The sequence below is a fragment of the Ictalurus furcatus genome, chromosome 19, assembly GCF_023375685.1.
Source record: "Ictalurus furcatus strain D&B chromosome 19, Billie_1.0, whole genome shotgun sequence".
NCBI classification, from domain to species: domain Eukaryota; kingdom Metazoa; phylum Chordata; class Actinopteri; order Siluriformes; family Ictaluridae; genus Ictalurus; species Ictalurus furcatus.
This window is the reverse complement of record NC_071273.1, coordinates 4133276-4149801: the sequence shown is the minus strand read 5'-3', so window position 1 is coordinate 4149801 and position 16526 is coordinate 4133276. Positions and strand designations below refer to the sequence as shown.

General features: G+C 38.0%; 1 protein-coding gene across 1 annotated transcript in view; it reads left to right on the top strand.

Moving 5' to 3' along the window:
* Nucleotides 1–2010: 2010 nt before the first annotated feature.
* The window catches only part of ptprz1b (protein tyrosine phosphatase receptor type Z1b), a 48223-nt gene continuing 33707 nt past the window's right edge, over nt 2011–16526 (top strand). The window contains exons 1-2 of the mRNA XM_053650862.1: nt 2011–2364; nt 11830–11895. Coding sequence (XP_053506837.1) covers nt 2301–2364; nt 11830–11895 — 130 coding nt within the window. The 5' untranslated portion in view covers nt 2011–2300. The remainder of the gene's footprint in view (nt 2365–11829; nt 11896–16526) is intronic.

Genomic DNA, 16526 nt, shown 5'->3' with positions numbered 1-16526 from the left:
GGACCATATGTTTAAGACAGTGGTGCTGCACCAGCACTCCCACCGCCCCCCCCCCCCCTCAATGAACACAGATAGTTATTTTACTAAGAAATGAGAAAGTATAAATTCCTCTGTCCTGAAGACATCCCTATGCTGGGAAACTTTACAAAGCAAAAACATTTAACATTCCATAAAATACATTTAAATAAATTTCACCACATCAGTGATTAGTATACATGTTAATTTGTTAATCAACAACACATTTTTAAAATATGTTTATTATTAGACTTATATTACAAGAAGCTTTTGCTGTACAAGTCCCTGTGTATGAGCTGTTACTATAGAAATGTATTAGAAAGAGGGCATTAATATAAACCTACTGATCATGTTACAGCTGGAACACCTGTCTGACTCTTGCTACTGTCCCGACCAATCAGATTTGAGAATTCAGCTGCGCTGTGGTATAAAGATCATTATTAAGTAATGCATTAAAGGACAGTATCATAATTCAGAAATTGACAGCAGACTTGTAAGCAGGCCTTGTAACACAGCGTGGTGCCCTAGGGCAGTGGTCTTCAAAGTGGGGGCCACCAGGGGGCGCCCGGGGGGCCTCAACAATTTGGTGTGAAAAATAAACAAATGTATGTTTTCTCTTTCTCACTCTCAGACACACACACACACACACACACACACAATCAATTCCTAATGTAATGTAAAGATGTAAGATGTAATTATTAATAAAAAAAAAGGGGGATATATTCAGAAGTCTGTATTTTTTATGTGTTTTAAAGACATCTTGCAAAAGGGGGGCCTCGGTCAAATTTTAATGCCATTTGGGGGGCCTTGCCCTGGAAAAGTTTGGGAACCATGCTTGAAGTGTGTCCCCTTCTCCCACTTTACACGTAAAAAAGTTACATTTACTATGAGTATAAAGACCATAGATTTACATGAACCTATAGCTAAAGTACAGGCTCACCATACATACTACAGAAAAATTTAAGACCCAACCAAAATACCTGACACCATAGACACACATGGACCTACAAATGCCATTCTAGCCGTTATGCTCAGTTCTCACAATGCAACTCACATGCCAATGCAACACGCCATGCAACATATCATTTTTCCATCATAAATGGCCTGTATTAGGACTACATGCAAAACCATTACAGAGTATGCCTAAAGAAATCATTGCACACACGTATCAAATAAGCTAAGTCCAAGAAGGACTGTAACAAGCAACATATCAACAACTGAACGCAGCAGCACAGAGACGCACAGGCGCAAATCACAAACAGGGAAACTTACATACACTGACTTTACAAGCATCACAAGCTGAGCAACCAGTTAAAAGAGAAACCCGTTCCACAAATATCAACTCGACAACAGTGTCACATATTTGCCCAGAAATAATAGTAAATAAGCCTTACCTTTAGCAGAACATCATCTTTCTTGACTTTGTGCATGCAACGTCGTTAATTAAACCCTGAAAGTTTTTTTTATATATCCGAAGAGAAAACTTACAGATACATTGTGAATGGAGGTTATGTGCCTTGGTAGTTGATCTTTATTTTAGTTTGCGTTTCACAAAACTGCCTAGCTGCTGCCTATCCATTCTGAATTGTCTGATTTTTTGTTTTTTTGTGGACTCAAGTGTGTGTGTGGTAGGGCACATATACCCAACCACAATTCTTTATATACATATATATTTATATTCACTCTCTATGGCTAATATATATATATATATATATATATATATATATATATATATATATATATATATAAGATATGGTAAATATTTTGAAGGTTTAGTTATTATCGTAATCATTTGGTGCCCCTCATTGGTTGGTGCCCCAGGGCACTCCCAGGGCCAATCCCATATGGATAATCCTGCCTTGCTTGTAAAGGAAAATATATTGGACTTGATATTGATCGAATTAAACGATCTAACAAGTTTACGGAAGAATGAAAGGATGACAGCTGCATTAACATGTGGACATCAGTACAGTTTTGATCTTGTCTAATCGATCTCCACCCTCAGTCACGCCTACTTCAAACCAACAAGGCATATCAATGCGTTTTCTGTCGGATGGCGAAAAGTCCTTGTGCATGTAGCGTTAACAGTGTGAAGTGCAGGGGGTGATCTGGCCGTGTTTATGAGCCGGTTGGCGAACCATATCGGGGACACTGTGGATTGCCGTGTGGAGTGGAATACTGAGTGAGGGGATCGACATGGACCTTCTGTAGCATCCTCACACGCAGCACGTCGCTTCTGCTTTAAGGGTCTTCACTCGCCCGGCTTCAACCCCAACCGCTCGACAATGTCCGGGATCAAAATCAGCTTTTGCCTTTTAATCTTTCAGCTGTGCATCATGTGTTCAGTAGGTAAGAACCTGTGCATCTGGAGTACAGACGTGAAGACGCAGGATGAGGTTCAGGATGAGGTTCGGGATGAGGTTCAGGATGAGGTTCAGGATGAGGTTCAGGATGAGGTTCAAAGCGCGTTTGCAGTTAGTTAATTATTTTATTGCATATTTGTAACTTTTTTATATGATGATGATTATTTCAACATCTCATTTAATTTCTCCTGTGCATTGCAGTTCAGTCTCACAGCACTGTGACAGTGTGTTGTTTTGCTCCTATGTTTTGGATCTAAAATGAATATAGTCTATCTATTTATCTGTCTATCTGTCTGTCTGTCTGTCTATCTATTTATCTATTTATCTCTCTCTCTCTCTCTCTCTCTCTCTCTCTCTCTCTCTCTCTCTCAGTCTATCCATATATTTATGAATGATTATATACATAATGAAATTTGTTTATTTAATGTTGACAAATTCCTGGTTGCAAATTCTTCATCAAAAAAATTATGTATTTCTGGACCCACATACATCATCATCAAAAAAAAAAAACCCCAAAAAAACAAACAAACAAGAAAACCAAAAAAAACTATAGGTTTTTTTTGCTTCAATGCATTCTTCCATGCATTCAATGAATGCAATGCATTCATTTGTCAGTCCCTGTTGATGTTCAGGAGCTTCTTGTCTTCTATAGCTTCTTTCAGCCTCACATATACTGCGTTTTGAGATCAGAGTAGAAAGGGGGCTTTTGTTCACTTCAGAAATGATCCTGTTGTCAATAATCACATCATCACTTCCACTCACAGCTCTTTTTTTTTTTTAAACAGATGAGGCAGTTTGTGCATTTTTCCACACTGATCTCATGCATTTATTAAAATGTTTGCTAGTATTGTTCGTTTACATTTGCATCTTTCTGAAACCTTCCTTTTCCCCCCATTTATTATTATTTTTTAAACAACTTTGCCAGTGTTGTGGATTGCACGCTCATAAAAAAAAAAAAAAAAAAAGATTCAATCTAAAACTCTTTGGTTTGCACCTCTGGGAAAACACCCATAGGTTAAACAGAGTGTTTCTCTATCAGAAGTACAATCCCTTCAGGAAGCTAATATTCCTTACCTATCGAAGTATTTCCTACAAGCAACAGCATATAAATTGTACTTTAGTAAAGTGTTATCTGCTTTGCTTTATGCGTGAGCCGATGATGTAGTAACGTACTGTACAGCTGGCCAAGTGTCAAGTGAGCAGCCAGCTGTCCAGTGACTTATGGGTTCCCAGGCATTCCCACTTTAATGTCACAGGCAGTGTTTCATTTCAAATATAAAGTGTGGGAATTCAGAACCTGTTTGCGTGCGGACAAAGTGTTTTCTCAGTGTAGGAAGCACTTTGGATGGATGTGCAGTTTTTAATTCGGCCAGCCTACGCAGGACAGAAGTGTGACCAATCAGACCATAGCTGTCCCAGTCTTAAACCAAGTGAAATAGTATTTGATGTAGTGGCTATACTCTGTTTTTGGCTAGAGGTAAGATATCATGGTGTTAATGCCATCTGCTGGAATGAGGTGAAGCATCATCTACCATCTGCCCTTCTGCTCGTTAACTCTTAGCCTCTGCTATCGACACTGATATAGTGATCCATCAAAAAAAAAAAAAAAAGATGTCATCTGAAATAATTAAAGTCAGGTCAGTAACAACACTCCATTTCCAGAGTGTGTAGTTTCCCATTCAAATTTACTGCTGATTTTTTTCATGTGTAAAGCTTGTGATGGCAGATTTGCTCTCAGTTTGTGTTTGTGAACTGGCACATGCTACACCACTTAACCCACTGTGTATGGTTGTGTATTTATTATTCAGTGAACCAAAGACTAAAGGGCCGTAGGACAAGTATGAGGGCTCGCGGGCTTGTATGGCATCAGGGAGCATCTGTCTCATTCAGTACAGCCCATGCCATATTGCATTAGACTGACCTTTTCAAACGTTTGATATCACAGGAAACATAATTCAGTTTTTCCTTTATTGAATGCGCTGGAATGAGAACACTGATATTCCCGTGACAGCCCCAGCAGCATGAATTCACTCAATCCATTTGAACGCTCAGCCATAACATATACACAGGGTCATCAGTGGTTATGACCGGCAATGTTGGAAAGTTAATTAATGAATGATCTTGTTACACAGTTAAAAGTACATTTCACTGTAGTTATGAGTACTTACAATTTCTCAGCCTGCATTTTCACTCAGAAGGTGAAAGTCACTCCGAAGGCTTTAGCTGTTGCAGCCGTTCTTTAGGAGTGACTAAAGGGTGATAAACCATGCTATATTTGTCAAACCATTAGCCTAGAGTTTCTCTAAAGAATGCTACAGAGACTGTTTCATATGCACTGAATATTTCATGGGAGAATCTTATGAAGAGCTGTGTTATGTGCTCCAACCTAATGCAGTTTTCTAGCCTCCATGGCTTTGCCCTAAATAATTTTTGGCAGCACGAGCTGAATATTCACTGCTAGAAATAAATAACATAAGGAAAACTTTCAGACATATTTAGCAGGCACCCGAGGATACACAGAATGATATTACCATATTACCTCATCTTACCTATTAGATTGTTTAAAACAACCTGCCTTCATAATCCATGTCACCTCGACAGGATTATATAATCAGCAGCTATGGTTGTTGGTTTATTGCTTGCGCATGGCATTAGATGCAGACTGGAGCGATAATATTACATGGACTCACATCATATTGAGACTGTATTCTTTAATTTGTGTTGAATTTGAAGTTTGTTGTTGGAATTTCATTAGGATGATGTGCTCAAGACCCCCATAGCTACTCAGATCCTTTTCCTTTTGTATTCTTTTGTAGAATTTAGACATTTTTCTTAACTAAGAATGTAGTCTTGTAGAAAATGATCTCCAGTGGCATCCCAAAACCAACTCAATTCAAACCCAACTGTATTTCGGTCAAGATTTGCAGTGATTTCTGATGGAGGAGGGTTTACCCTTGCATTGGAAGACTCATGATACAGATGCTAGATGAAACCGACATTGTGCACTATGTCTGTTGCCATGGCAGCATAAACCAGGGTTATGAAACATGCTCTTGAATTTTTGATTGAGTCATATTCCACACGGAGCAGTGTCTCTGTAAGACCTTACACGAACCTAAGATGAACCTTTTCTTACATTTCAAAAGGGATATTAGCATATGGTGCTAGATCTCAACTTTTGTTCTGGAAAGCTTCATGCACACAACCTCTTGTTGCAGGTTTAAAGTGCAGTAAGTTTATTTAAGATAAGGCTCCCCCCCTTCTGCCTGAGAAATACAATCTGCTCAAATGGGAGCTCTCAGACAGAACAAATCTAGTCAAGCCGTGGAAAGGCCAGTGGTATTAAATTCAGTTTCTGGCGCATTTCCACTGAAAACCTTTTTTTTTTTTTTTTAGTCTACTGGGAGATAAATAAAGTTGTTATTTTTTACCAGTCAGTAGGAGTCCAATACAGAAACCAATTATTGTGCCTTAAATTGTTTTAAGCCATTTTAAGGTGTGAGCACGTGTGAAGCTTTGATAGCTTGACAAAAGAACATTATTGTGCTTGACTTAATTACTGTCAGTGTTATTCTTTAAAGCCCTATATTGTAAATGATAATAATTATAGAAAGATTGTTTTCCGTGGTAACTGTAGTACATACCGACCAAAAACAAGAATACGCAAGAACACACAGCGACGGAGCTGATGTTACTTGAGAATTAAAGGTACATACTGTATACTCAAGAGTTTTTAATTTGATCAATTGAAAAACAGTCCACTTTAAAGAAAAAAAAAGTGAACCGATAATAGAACCGTGACACTTACAATCTTGACTTTTGCATTCTTTTGAACTTTGTGTTGTAACTCTCTTCAACTGCAATGTAAATGTTTAGAAAGGGAAGAAGTAACACTGGGGTCATTGAGGTCTGCTTGACTACGGGAAGTTGTTCTGTACCCACACTTAACTGATGACTGCTTGTCCTCGGGTGCTTTGGCAGGAGAGACTAGCAGTGTTAATGTCAGGAAGGATCTAGTCCTGTTAGTTCTGTTTAGGCAAAAGGTTGTTTCTTCTTTTATTCATGAATACTTAAATGATTGTTTACATGAAATAAAAAATGTAAAATAAATTTCATGAATGTATTGATTAAAAATAAATGGCCTGGGTCAGTGAGATGTGGTGAACAATATATCTATCACTAAGTAGTGAACTCAACAGGAGGGATAAAGGGAAATTACAAAGGGGGCTGAGCCTGTGACCATAGTGATGGATGAGGCAGTGCAGGAAGTTCCAGTGGCAAAACGCCATCGCCAACCCTGCGTGTTGTCTAGGAGTTTCCTTTGGCATGTCCTGCATGCTGATTAGAGACCTGCTCCCTGTCGGATATGCTGTGATGAAAAGCGTTGTGTATCATCAGCACTGGCAGCATAGGCGACTGGTTCTCTTAAACACTGGAAGGATCACTATACACATACCGGTTCCACATGCTGTCATTTGGTATGGCAGGTAGTTGTGCTGCCAAAGTGATGTTTCTGCACAGACCTTTACAGCCTAGAAAAGTCTACTTTTTTTTTCAACTGGGCCAGTTTCTTCTGTGTACAGCAGCAAAATCCTACAGTACCACCAAAGCTGAAAGTTTAAAAAACGTGCCCTGAAGTAACACTGAAAGCAGGACAGTAGGTCCTAAATGCCAAGGGATGCTCTTTAATCCAGTGCTTCATATATTAGTTGCAGAAACAAAGTGGCAAATTTGAGTGCATATCGACTACAGCTTTTTAGTCTATTTTATTCGTAAGTTCCACCATATGGCAACCCCAAAGAAAAGACACACAACAGTGTGAGAAAGCGTAGCCAACACAGAGGGCATGATTTATAGGCTTTAAACTGCATGAGCTAAACGAATGTCATGGTTGTGGATGTAAGGAACTGTGGTGCTGTTTCAAGAGAGCCTAAAGCTCACGGCTGTTGCTTGTTTTTTTTTCACTTTCAGCAACTGGGACTGCTTTCTCATGCTTATTGGATGTCACTTGACTTCTGACCCTCATGCTAACAGCTGGTCTGTAACACATAGTGGATATACATACTCATGCATGCAATAATTTAATCAGTTGGTCACTCAAGCCTCTCCATAGCATACTCTGACACACACACACACACACATACAGATTCTTAAAACACATTCCTAGAACCGTATTTTGGTTCCTATGATGTGCAGTCTCATATCTCTCTCAAGTAAAAATGTTTGTTAACCCTGACCCTAGGAAATTTCCGAAAATAACTGACGTCTCGCACACCTACATTGTCCTTGTCACAGTTTATTCAGAGAACAAGAACAGCAATAAATTTTTATGATGCATTGAAAGGAGTATAACATTAAATAAGAGGCAACATTAAACAAACTACAAAAAACACAACTAAAACAAAAAACAAACAAACAAACAAACAAAGACATCAAAGTGAACGTAACCGCTTTTCAAAGTTTCTCTGTAGAGAGACTCTGAACTAGGGTGTAACACAGTGCAACTATCTGCATCTGTGTCTTTTCACTGCTCCAAATAACTTTAGCGCTCTAAATAATCTTAGTGCTCCAAATCTGCCTATCACTATGGAAAACACTGCAAAGAAAAAGGGCTGCTGGAAAAAAACAATCTGTAAAAACAATGATGTCTTTCTCAAATCAAATAACTTGTTTATACTTCACCTGATAATATTTGATCAGATTTAATTCAGTTTTTTGGGTTTGTTACGTTCCTGAAGAAACAGAAAAGTTAGTCGGACACGCTATGAGAATCTGTGATGCGGCTTGGACGCAGTGCTGCTGCTGCTCGAAATGGTGTCTTTTAAGCTGCAATTCATTATAGTGCCAGTATGATTTTCAGGGAAGGTTTTCTTTTAATAACAACCAAGAAAGTTTATTTAAGAACTTAAGAACTGGTTTCACAGGTTTCTTAATTTTAAATAAATAAATAAATAAATAAACATCTTTGTTTTTTTATTCAGCTCTGTATTTGTATCAATTTAGAACACATCTGAATAATGTACTCATGTGAATGCAGGCTCTTTGCTCTCCATTCATTGGTACATAAAAAAAATTGCTCTGCGGCACGCTCTGGTTCCCTTCATACTCCCTTTCTGGCTCAAAGAAGAAAATATGACTTCTAAATTTACGAACATAATGTTCAATCAGCTGTTATATTCTGCACATTCGGCCAAAATAATTAGCATTTAGATTTTTATTAAGGTTATTGTGCTCATTTTGGTGCCTGAGACCCAAGAACTGTGCGTTTCCAGCTTTGATAACTATAACTTGATTACCTGCAAGAGATAATTTGCATGATCAGTCAGATATTGACTTCTCTGGCTAGTTGATAGCAATGCTCTAGAGCTTCGAGAAACTCTGTTTAAGACTTTTAGACCTGCTCAAAACAACTGTTTACATAAATATATTGATTAAAATCCATACAGTAATGAAAGTCTATGTATAGTGATATATCGGTTAGTAAAAAATACACTAGGGCTATACAGTGGGGCTTTTAAATAATCCAAAAGAATTTAGGAGGACACATAATTCAGTTAGCTGTCTGCAAGCATAGAGCTGTTCGGTTGTTCCACCTGCCCTGTACAACATGTGTTTCCCACCAACAATGTCAAAGCCTCTTCACTTGTGTAAGGTTTCAGGCCAAGGCTCAAGACACATGCAGTATAAAGTCTGTGATATTCAGAGCACTGCTGTATGTTAGCCATCCACACATTTACATTTAGGCAAGATTTGACCCTACAGCAAATATATGATTATTTAAACCAGCATGACCTGCATTTGGGCCGTATTTCAGACTTTTATAACAAGATACAGCACATGCTGCATCATCTGTTTTAGGGTCTGCCTAATTATCTTATTTATATGTGATTCAGCAAATGTTTAAAGGCCAACTCATGTCTTGTTATAAGCTGAAACTACGATTTAGACAAGAGGATAATTTCAAGAATTTCATGCAGGAGGGATTTTATTCTACATTCCCTTTACCAGCTATAAAACTGAAGCGAGCTGTTAGAGGTTTGCTATTGAAGAGTATGCAAGCTCTTGTTGTTGTTGTGTCACTCTGAATTATAGCCAGAATGTGTTTTATTAGAACAAAGAACTTTCTCTACGCATAGGGTCATGACCGTGCTGACCTTAGACTGACCTAAGACATTCAGCTTCACTGAAAAATGTATAGGAGCATTTTAAAAAGTGGTGTCACAGTTGTGTATTCCCAAAATATATTCAGTTATGGACTCAACATGATAAGTCGGTATAAATAAACTTCACATGGTAGAAGTCTGAGCACTCGGATTTAGTAAGACTGCAAATAAACATTGCAGATGTGCATGGTCAGTATGCAGTTAGTGGGAATGTTGTGGGTGACAGTTGTTGCAGATTCACATCTTAAAAAGTCTTCCTGGAAACATAACCTGAGCGATGATTTGGAAAAAAAAAAAAAAATAAATTATATATATATATATATATATATATATATATATATATATATATATGTGTGTGTGTGTGTGTGTGTATAATGAATACATAAGAATACACATAAGTACATTTACATTTGCATTTATTCATTTAGCAGATGCTTTTATCCAAAGCGACTTACAGATGAGGAAATACGAGCAAAGCGATATATATCAAGTGGAGAACAATACAAGTAGCGCTACCATACAAGATATTTTAATTGAGTTCTAGAAAAGCAAAGTGCACAGAGTAGAGGTGTAAGAAATAAGTAATCATTTCAAGGAATTTTCTCATTATTTTGAGATGCTAGCGCATCAGGTCGGCATATTTGTTTATCCATAAGATGTGCATCATTTTGTCTTCATATTGCAGAAATGGCCTTCCTCAACTTTAATGCCTGTCCTTTAGTTATGTTAATTTGCGCTCACAATTGCCATTTCCAAAGTGACTTTTAGGGATGGTAAAGCGCAATAGTAGTGCAAAATTAATCTATTTGCATTGACACTGCACTGTATTCTTAAAACTTTATGTACGAACACTTTAATGCATTTGCAAGCCACTGTCAAGCCATAGCACCTATTAGTAAATCAGGTGTTATCAAGTTCGTATTTTGTAAAATAAGGGCCGGATTCTAGTACTGAGAACTTTTTTTTTCCTTCACACAAAACGAATGCAATTTTAAAATCAAACTATATTTACATTTTATTATAATTACATGCCGTAAAGATTGCAAAGTGTGATGACTGCGTGACTGAGAATTCATTGACTGAGATTTATTTGATCGATAGTGGGTTATCTGCTATCTTAGATAGTAGATAGTCTTGCTTTCTGCCTTAGTTTTTGAGTTGCTCGATCCCTGGCTTGTAACTGAGGAAAAAGAAAAAACTGTCTCATATTTACTTCATTGTATTGTGATTGCAATGGTGTTGGCATTCTTCATTTTTGCCTATTTTCATTGTAAATTTTACAATAAGTCAGAAAGCTAATCAGGTTACTAAATAAAGTGACAAATCAAATGTATTTTTCTTTTAGTTAACAAATAACCATCAGTATAGCAAACTCTGGAAGTAAACAGTTTTAGTGCTGTGCTAGCCTGGAGATTTTTTTCTTCTTAAACGAACAGAAATATTCTAGATGTGGATAGAAAATAAGGATGTAGTTCTGAACCAGGGATTTGATGAAATGTACATTTTCGTGGCTTGGCCCACAGCCTGTGAGATTTTAGATCAGGTTTTGACCCGCTATAATATTTCTTGGCACCAATCTATTAAGGTTTAATTATTGTGGAATGCTTTTGATGTGCAAGATCCCAAACGTGAAACACTTTTAGGTCATTTGTTGCATTGCTGTTTGTAATTTTGGAGTGTTTGTTCATGTTTGAAATGCACTGTATGTGCCTTACATGTATAAAAGCTGCTGTGTGCTTTATAGTTAGAACACACGCCTTTTGATCTCCATACTTTCATGGCATCAGAATTCAGAATCTCTCTTTTGCAGCGTGTGTGTGTGTGTGTGTGTGTGTGTGTGTGGCTGTATGTACACCAAATATGACACTGATGTGTTTTGTCTCTGTGTGCTCAAGGGGAAAAAAACAGCAACAGGTCGCATGAAGAATTGAAATGATAATGAGTCATTTTCATACTCAGCGTGTTCATTCACACAAGTAATCGAAGTGATACTGCTGCTGTGAAGGAGGAAGATAAACAACTACTGAAACAATTCTGGTTCTCGCTGTAACAAAAAAGAAAGCATCATCCAGTTCAATCACACACATGTATTTCATGTATCCTATATATGAAATGTAGTTAACATCCAGTCAATGTTTATTTTGTGTAGTTTGAATGGCTTTTTCCACTCTTCCAAAAGATATGTTTTTTCACTCTCTCTCTCTCTCTCTCTCTCTCTCTCTCTCTCTCTTTCTCTCTCTCACTCTCTCTCTCTCTCTCTCTCTCCATTTCTGTCTGTCTTCTAATAGGCCTAAGCAGCAAATACCTTAGAGACCAGCACAGGTTTACAGAGGATGTGGACTGGTCTTACACAGGTGGGTGCTTCAAGAACAAATCCTCTTATTGTCAGTGTGCTTTCTCCACTCAGTGTGTTGTATCTGGACAAAACCCAGCAGTTTTTTATAACTCTGCCCCCTTCTTCTGGAAATGGAAGGTTGGGGATATAAAGTCTTTGATGGAAACGGATGAAGGAAGGATCAGTGTCATGGCCACTAACTGACAACTGGCCCTCTGCTGAATGAACGTTCTGAATAAGCTCCAGTAACACCTACACATGGCATTTAGAAGAAAGGAATAGCCTTTAGGTAACTGAATGGTATTAGGACACTGCAAGAAAATATCTTGGATATAGTCAAATGTACTATTATAAGATCCTAATAGACCTAGACCTAGAAATAACTTTGATGAGCGTTTGTAATATTTGGTTTATTGTAATGTTATAATAGGAAATATTAGCAGTATTTGACTATATTCAATATATTTTCATTTGGTAAGATAACATTGTTTGCAATGTAGCAAATTACAGCACGAATGTTGGTACTTGAGGACATATTCTTGTATTGTATTCTTTTGTTTTTTTAAATGGCATTAGTAACCTGCTGGTAATGTTAGATGAGAGAATTTCACATTTGCTAATGTTTACTAGGTAGCCATGTAATGAATTTGGAACTAGCATATATAGCTAGTAGCAAAATCTCAGCTAGTACCCTTTACACTGGAAAACGTAACATTAGCTGGCTAGTTTCATCTAAATTCGAACTTTTTCAGGAAAAAGTTTGACAAAATCATGTTAAGTTTTGAGATAAGGTTGCCTTGCATTATCTAGCTGCTGAATACTTAGCTAGCTATACTTCTAATTTAGTGGTAGTATTTTACATCAAGATTCTCTTAATTAACATTGTCTACTGCATTAGATAACATTAACAAGCCACATTTCACTGTTAAACCATAATGTTACTGTAATGTTACCAAAGTAATAAAGTAAGTTAACAGGCGTATTAACTGACATTTGCTAAAATGGAAATTAAATGCATAGGATAATGTTTATTTGATCCATGACTAAAAATTACTAAAAAATGAGCAAAACTTAGATTACTGTATGACATATTCCTTGTGTTGTAAACTAAATAAGCTCTGGTCTCCAGGTGTAAATATGGATGTTGCTATTCAGCATCCGTTCTGAATTTGGCTAGATGAAATCCACAAATATGTTCTTTAAGGTGTTGGTTTGTATTGGTCAGTGTGGCCTTTCATTAATACAAGTGTTAGGTTACTTATGTTAGGTTACTTTAGTAAAGGAACAGCTGTGTTGACAACATAATGCGGTGAACAATATTTAAGTGTGTTCTAACAATATTTATTGTGTTGTTATGATCATTTCACCAACTTTGCATTATGCATCAGACTGCTGCTAATTTAGCAGCTGCCTTATCTTCCATTAACATGACTCTCTCTCTCTCGCTCTCTCTCTCTCTCGCTCTCTCTCTCTCTCATTATTTTCTCTAGTAAGTGTAGGGAAAGAGGGAGCTTGACCAACACATTGCTTATGCACTTAGGCAATTTTATATGGGCTGAAATAGGTGCTTTTGCACTCCCTAATATTGGGCTAGGACCTGTGCCTAGCATTTCATGTAGCAATTGTGTGACAAATGAATAGAAAATAGACAATTAAACAGTAAATGTTTCAAATGTTAAATATAACTATACACACATTTCCTTCACAAGCTACACACATCAACAACAAGTCATTTCTGCATGCCTTCTTTATCAATGTCCCAGTTAAAGCTTTAATTTATGTTATCAGAAAGCTTTTCATACACAGTCAAATCATGTTTTAAAATGTTTGCCATATTTCACCACTTAAATATTTTTTTCCCATGTTATCCCTGTATCTAACTGATTGCTCCAAAGTTTGTGAAAAATAGATATGACCGTGAATGATTAAAATGTCTCCAAGATCTGTTTTTACAGAGAGATTGTGAGTAACCTGACACTAAATACATTTAGTCGGTTTTCTTGACAGGCTCAGTCGTTTTATGAACCAGACTTTGCTCTCTCATGTTTTCCCTGACAGACACACATGAACAAAGCAAACATAAGCAAGAGTAGGCAGCTCATTAGCTTACATTTCTTCCTCGTTTTGTTTGGCAGCACAGCAGCATGGAGGAGTTGGTGTCTAAAAAATTCAACATCAGTTGTAGGGAACTGGTTTGGATTTTACACAGCAGACAATAACAAATGCATTTGAAAAAGGCACTCCTTATTAGAAAACAAGTAATTGCTGGAACAACATCACTGATGCTTTATTGATCATTTCAGTATCTTGTACATCTGAGGAAAAACCTGGCATCGCTGTAAAATATTGTGCAAATCTAGTCCGGAAATGAACTCACTCATTTTTTATTTAAAATATTTTTGACTTGGCTGACAAAGTTAAAATCATTCATGCTTTACAGTGTTCTTAATTAGAGCATATGTGTGGGGGCCTGGGAAAACCTGTCATTTGTCATTGTGGCTGAATTCTGGCCAAAAAGACAAAAAAATATTTTTTTGCCAAAATATTTTTTTTCCTGTCTATAACAAATTTTGAGATGTCAACATTTAGAAAAAGATAAATACATTTCACAAAATGACCTGGAATGGTTTGTATTTAATTTTCAATTTTACCTTTATTTCCTGCAATTTTCCTGTAAAGATCATGTAAGACCAGTTTAACCACGAGAGTCGACATACAGATGTCTAAAACCTCACTTACTCACTCACTCATGCACTCATTCACTCACTCACACGCTCACTCACTCATTCACTTATTCACTCACTCACTCACTCACACGCTCACTCACTCATTCACTTATTCACTCACTCACTCACTCACACGCTCACTCACTCATTCACTTATTCACTCACTCACTCACTCACACGCTCACTCACTCATTCACTTATTCACTCACTCACTCACACGCTCACTCACTCATTCACTCACTCACTCACACACTCACTCACTCATGCACTCATTCACTCACTCACTCACTCACATGCTCACTCACTCATTCACTCACTCACTCACTCACACACTCACTCATGCACTCACTCACTCACTCACACGCTCACTCACTCATTCACTCACTCACTCACTCACACACTCATGCACTCATTCACTCACTCACTCACTCACACGCTCACTCACTCATTCACTCACTCACTCACTCACACACTCATGCACTCATTCACTCACTCACTCACACGCTCACTCACTCATTCACTCACTCACTCACACTCACTCACTCACTTATTCACTCACTCACTCATTCACTCACTCACTCCTTCACTCACTCATACACTCATTCACTCACTCACTCACTCACTTATTTACTCACTCACTCCTTCACTCACTCACTCACTCACTCACTCACTCATTCACTTATTCACTCACTCACTCCTTCACTTACTTACTCACTCACTCCCTCCTTCACTCAATCACTCACCCATTCACTCACTCATTCACTTGCTTATTCACTCACTCCTTCACTCCCTCATTCACTCAATCAGTCCTTCACTCAATCACTCACTCACTCACTCATTCACTCATTCACTCACTCCTTCACTCACTCATTCACTTATTCACTCACTCACTCCTTCACTTACTTACTCACTCACTCCCTCCTTCACTCAATCACTCACCCATTCACTCACTCATTCACTCACTCACTCATTTACTTTCACTCACTCCTTCACTCATTCACTCCTTCACTCCTTCACTTCACTTCACTTCACTCCTTCACTGTCTCACACACTCATTCAGTTGCTTACTCACTCACGCCTTCACTTACTCATTTACTCAATGGCTTATTCAGTCACTCACTCCTTCACTCGCTCAATCATTCTCATTTACTCACTCACTCACTCATTCACTCCTTCTCATTCACTCCTTGACTCATTCCTTCACTCACTCACTCATTTACTCACTCATTTCATTCACTCATTCATTGACTCACTCACTCATTTCACTCACTCTCTCACACACTCCTTCACACACTTACTCACTCACTCCTTCACTCACTCATTTACTCACTCACTCATTAATTCACTGTTTCACTCATTCACTCACTCACTCCTTTACTCACTCACTCACTCAACTCATTCACTCCTTCACTCACACTCACTCCTTCACTCACTCACTCATTTACTCACTCACTCCTTCACTCACTCATTCATTCATGTCTTCACTCACTCCTTCACTCACTCACTCCTTCACTCACTCATTCATTCATGCCTTCACTCACTCCTTCACTCACACACTCATTCTCTCACTCACTCCTCCACTTACTTACTCACTCACTCCTTTCATTCACTCACACTCACTGATTCACTTACTTACTCACTCACTCCTTCATTCACTCACTCATTCACTCCTTCACTCATTTCACTCACTCTCGCACTCATTCCTTCACTCACTCACTCACTCATTCACTCACTCATTCACTCACTCACCACTTCATTCACTCATTCACTGACTCACTCACCCACTCATTTCACGCACTCTCTCACTTTCTCACTCACTCATTTATGCACTGAGTCATTCAAGTATTCACTCTCTCATTCACTCGCCCATTCACTCCTTCACTCACTTACTCCTTCAGTCACTCACTCATTCTCTCACTCATTT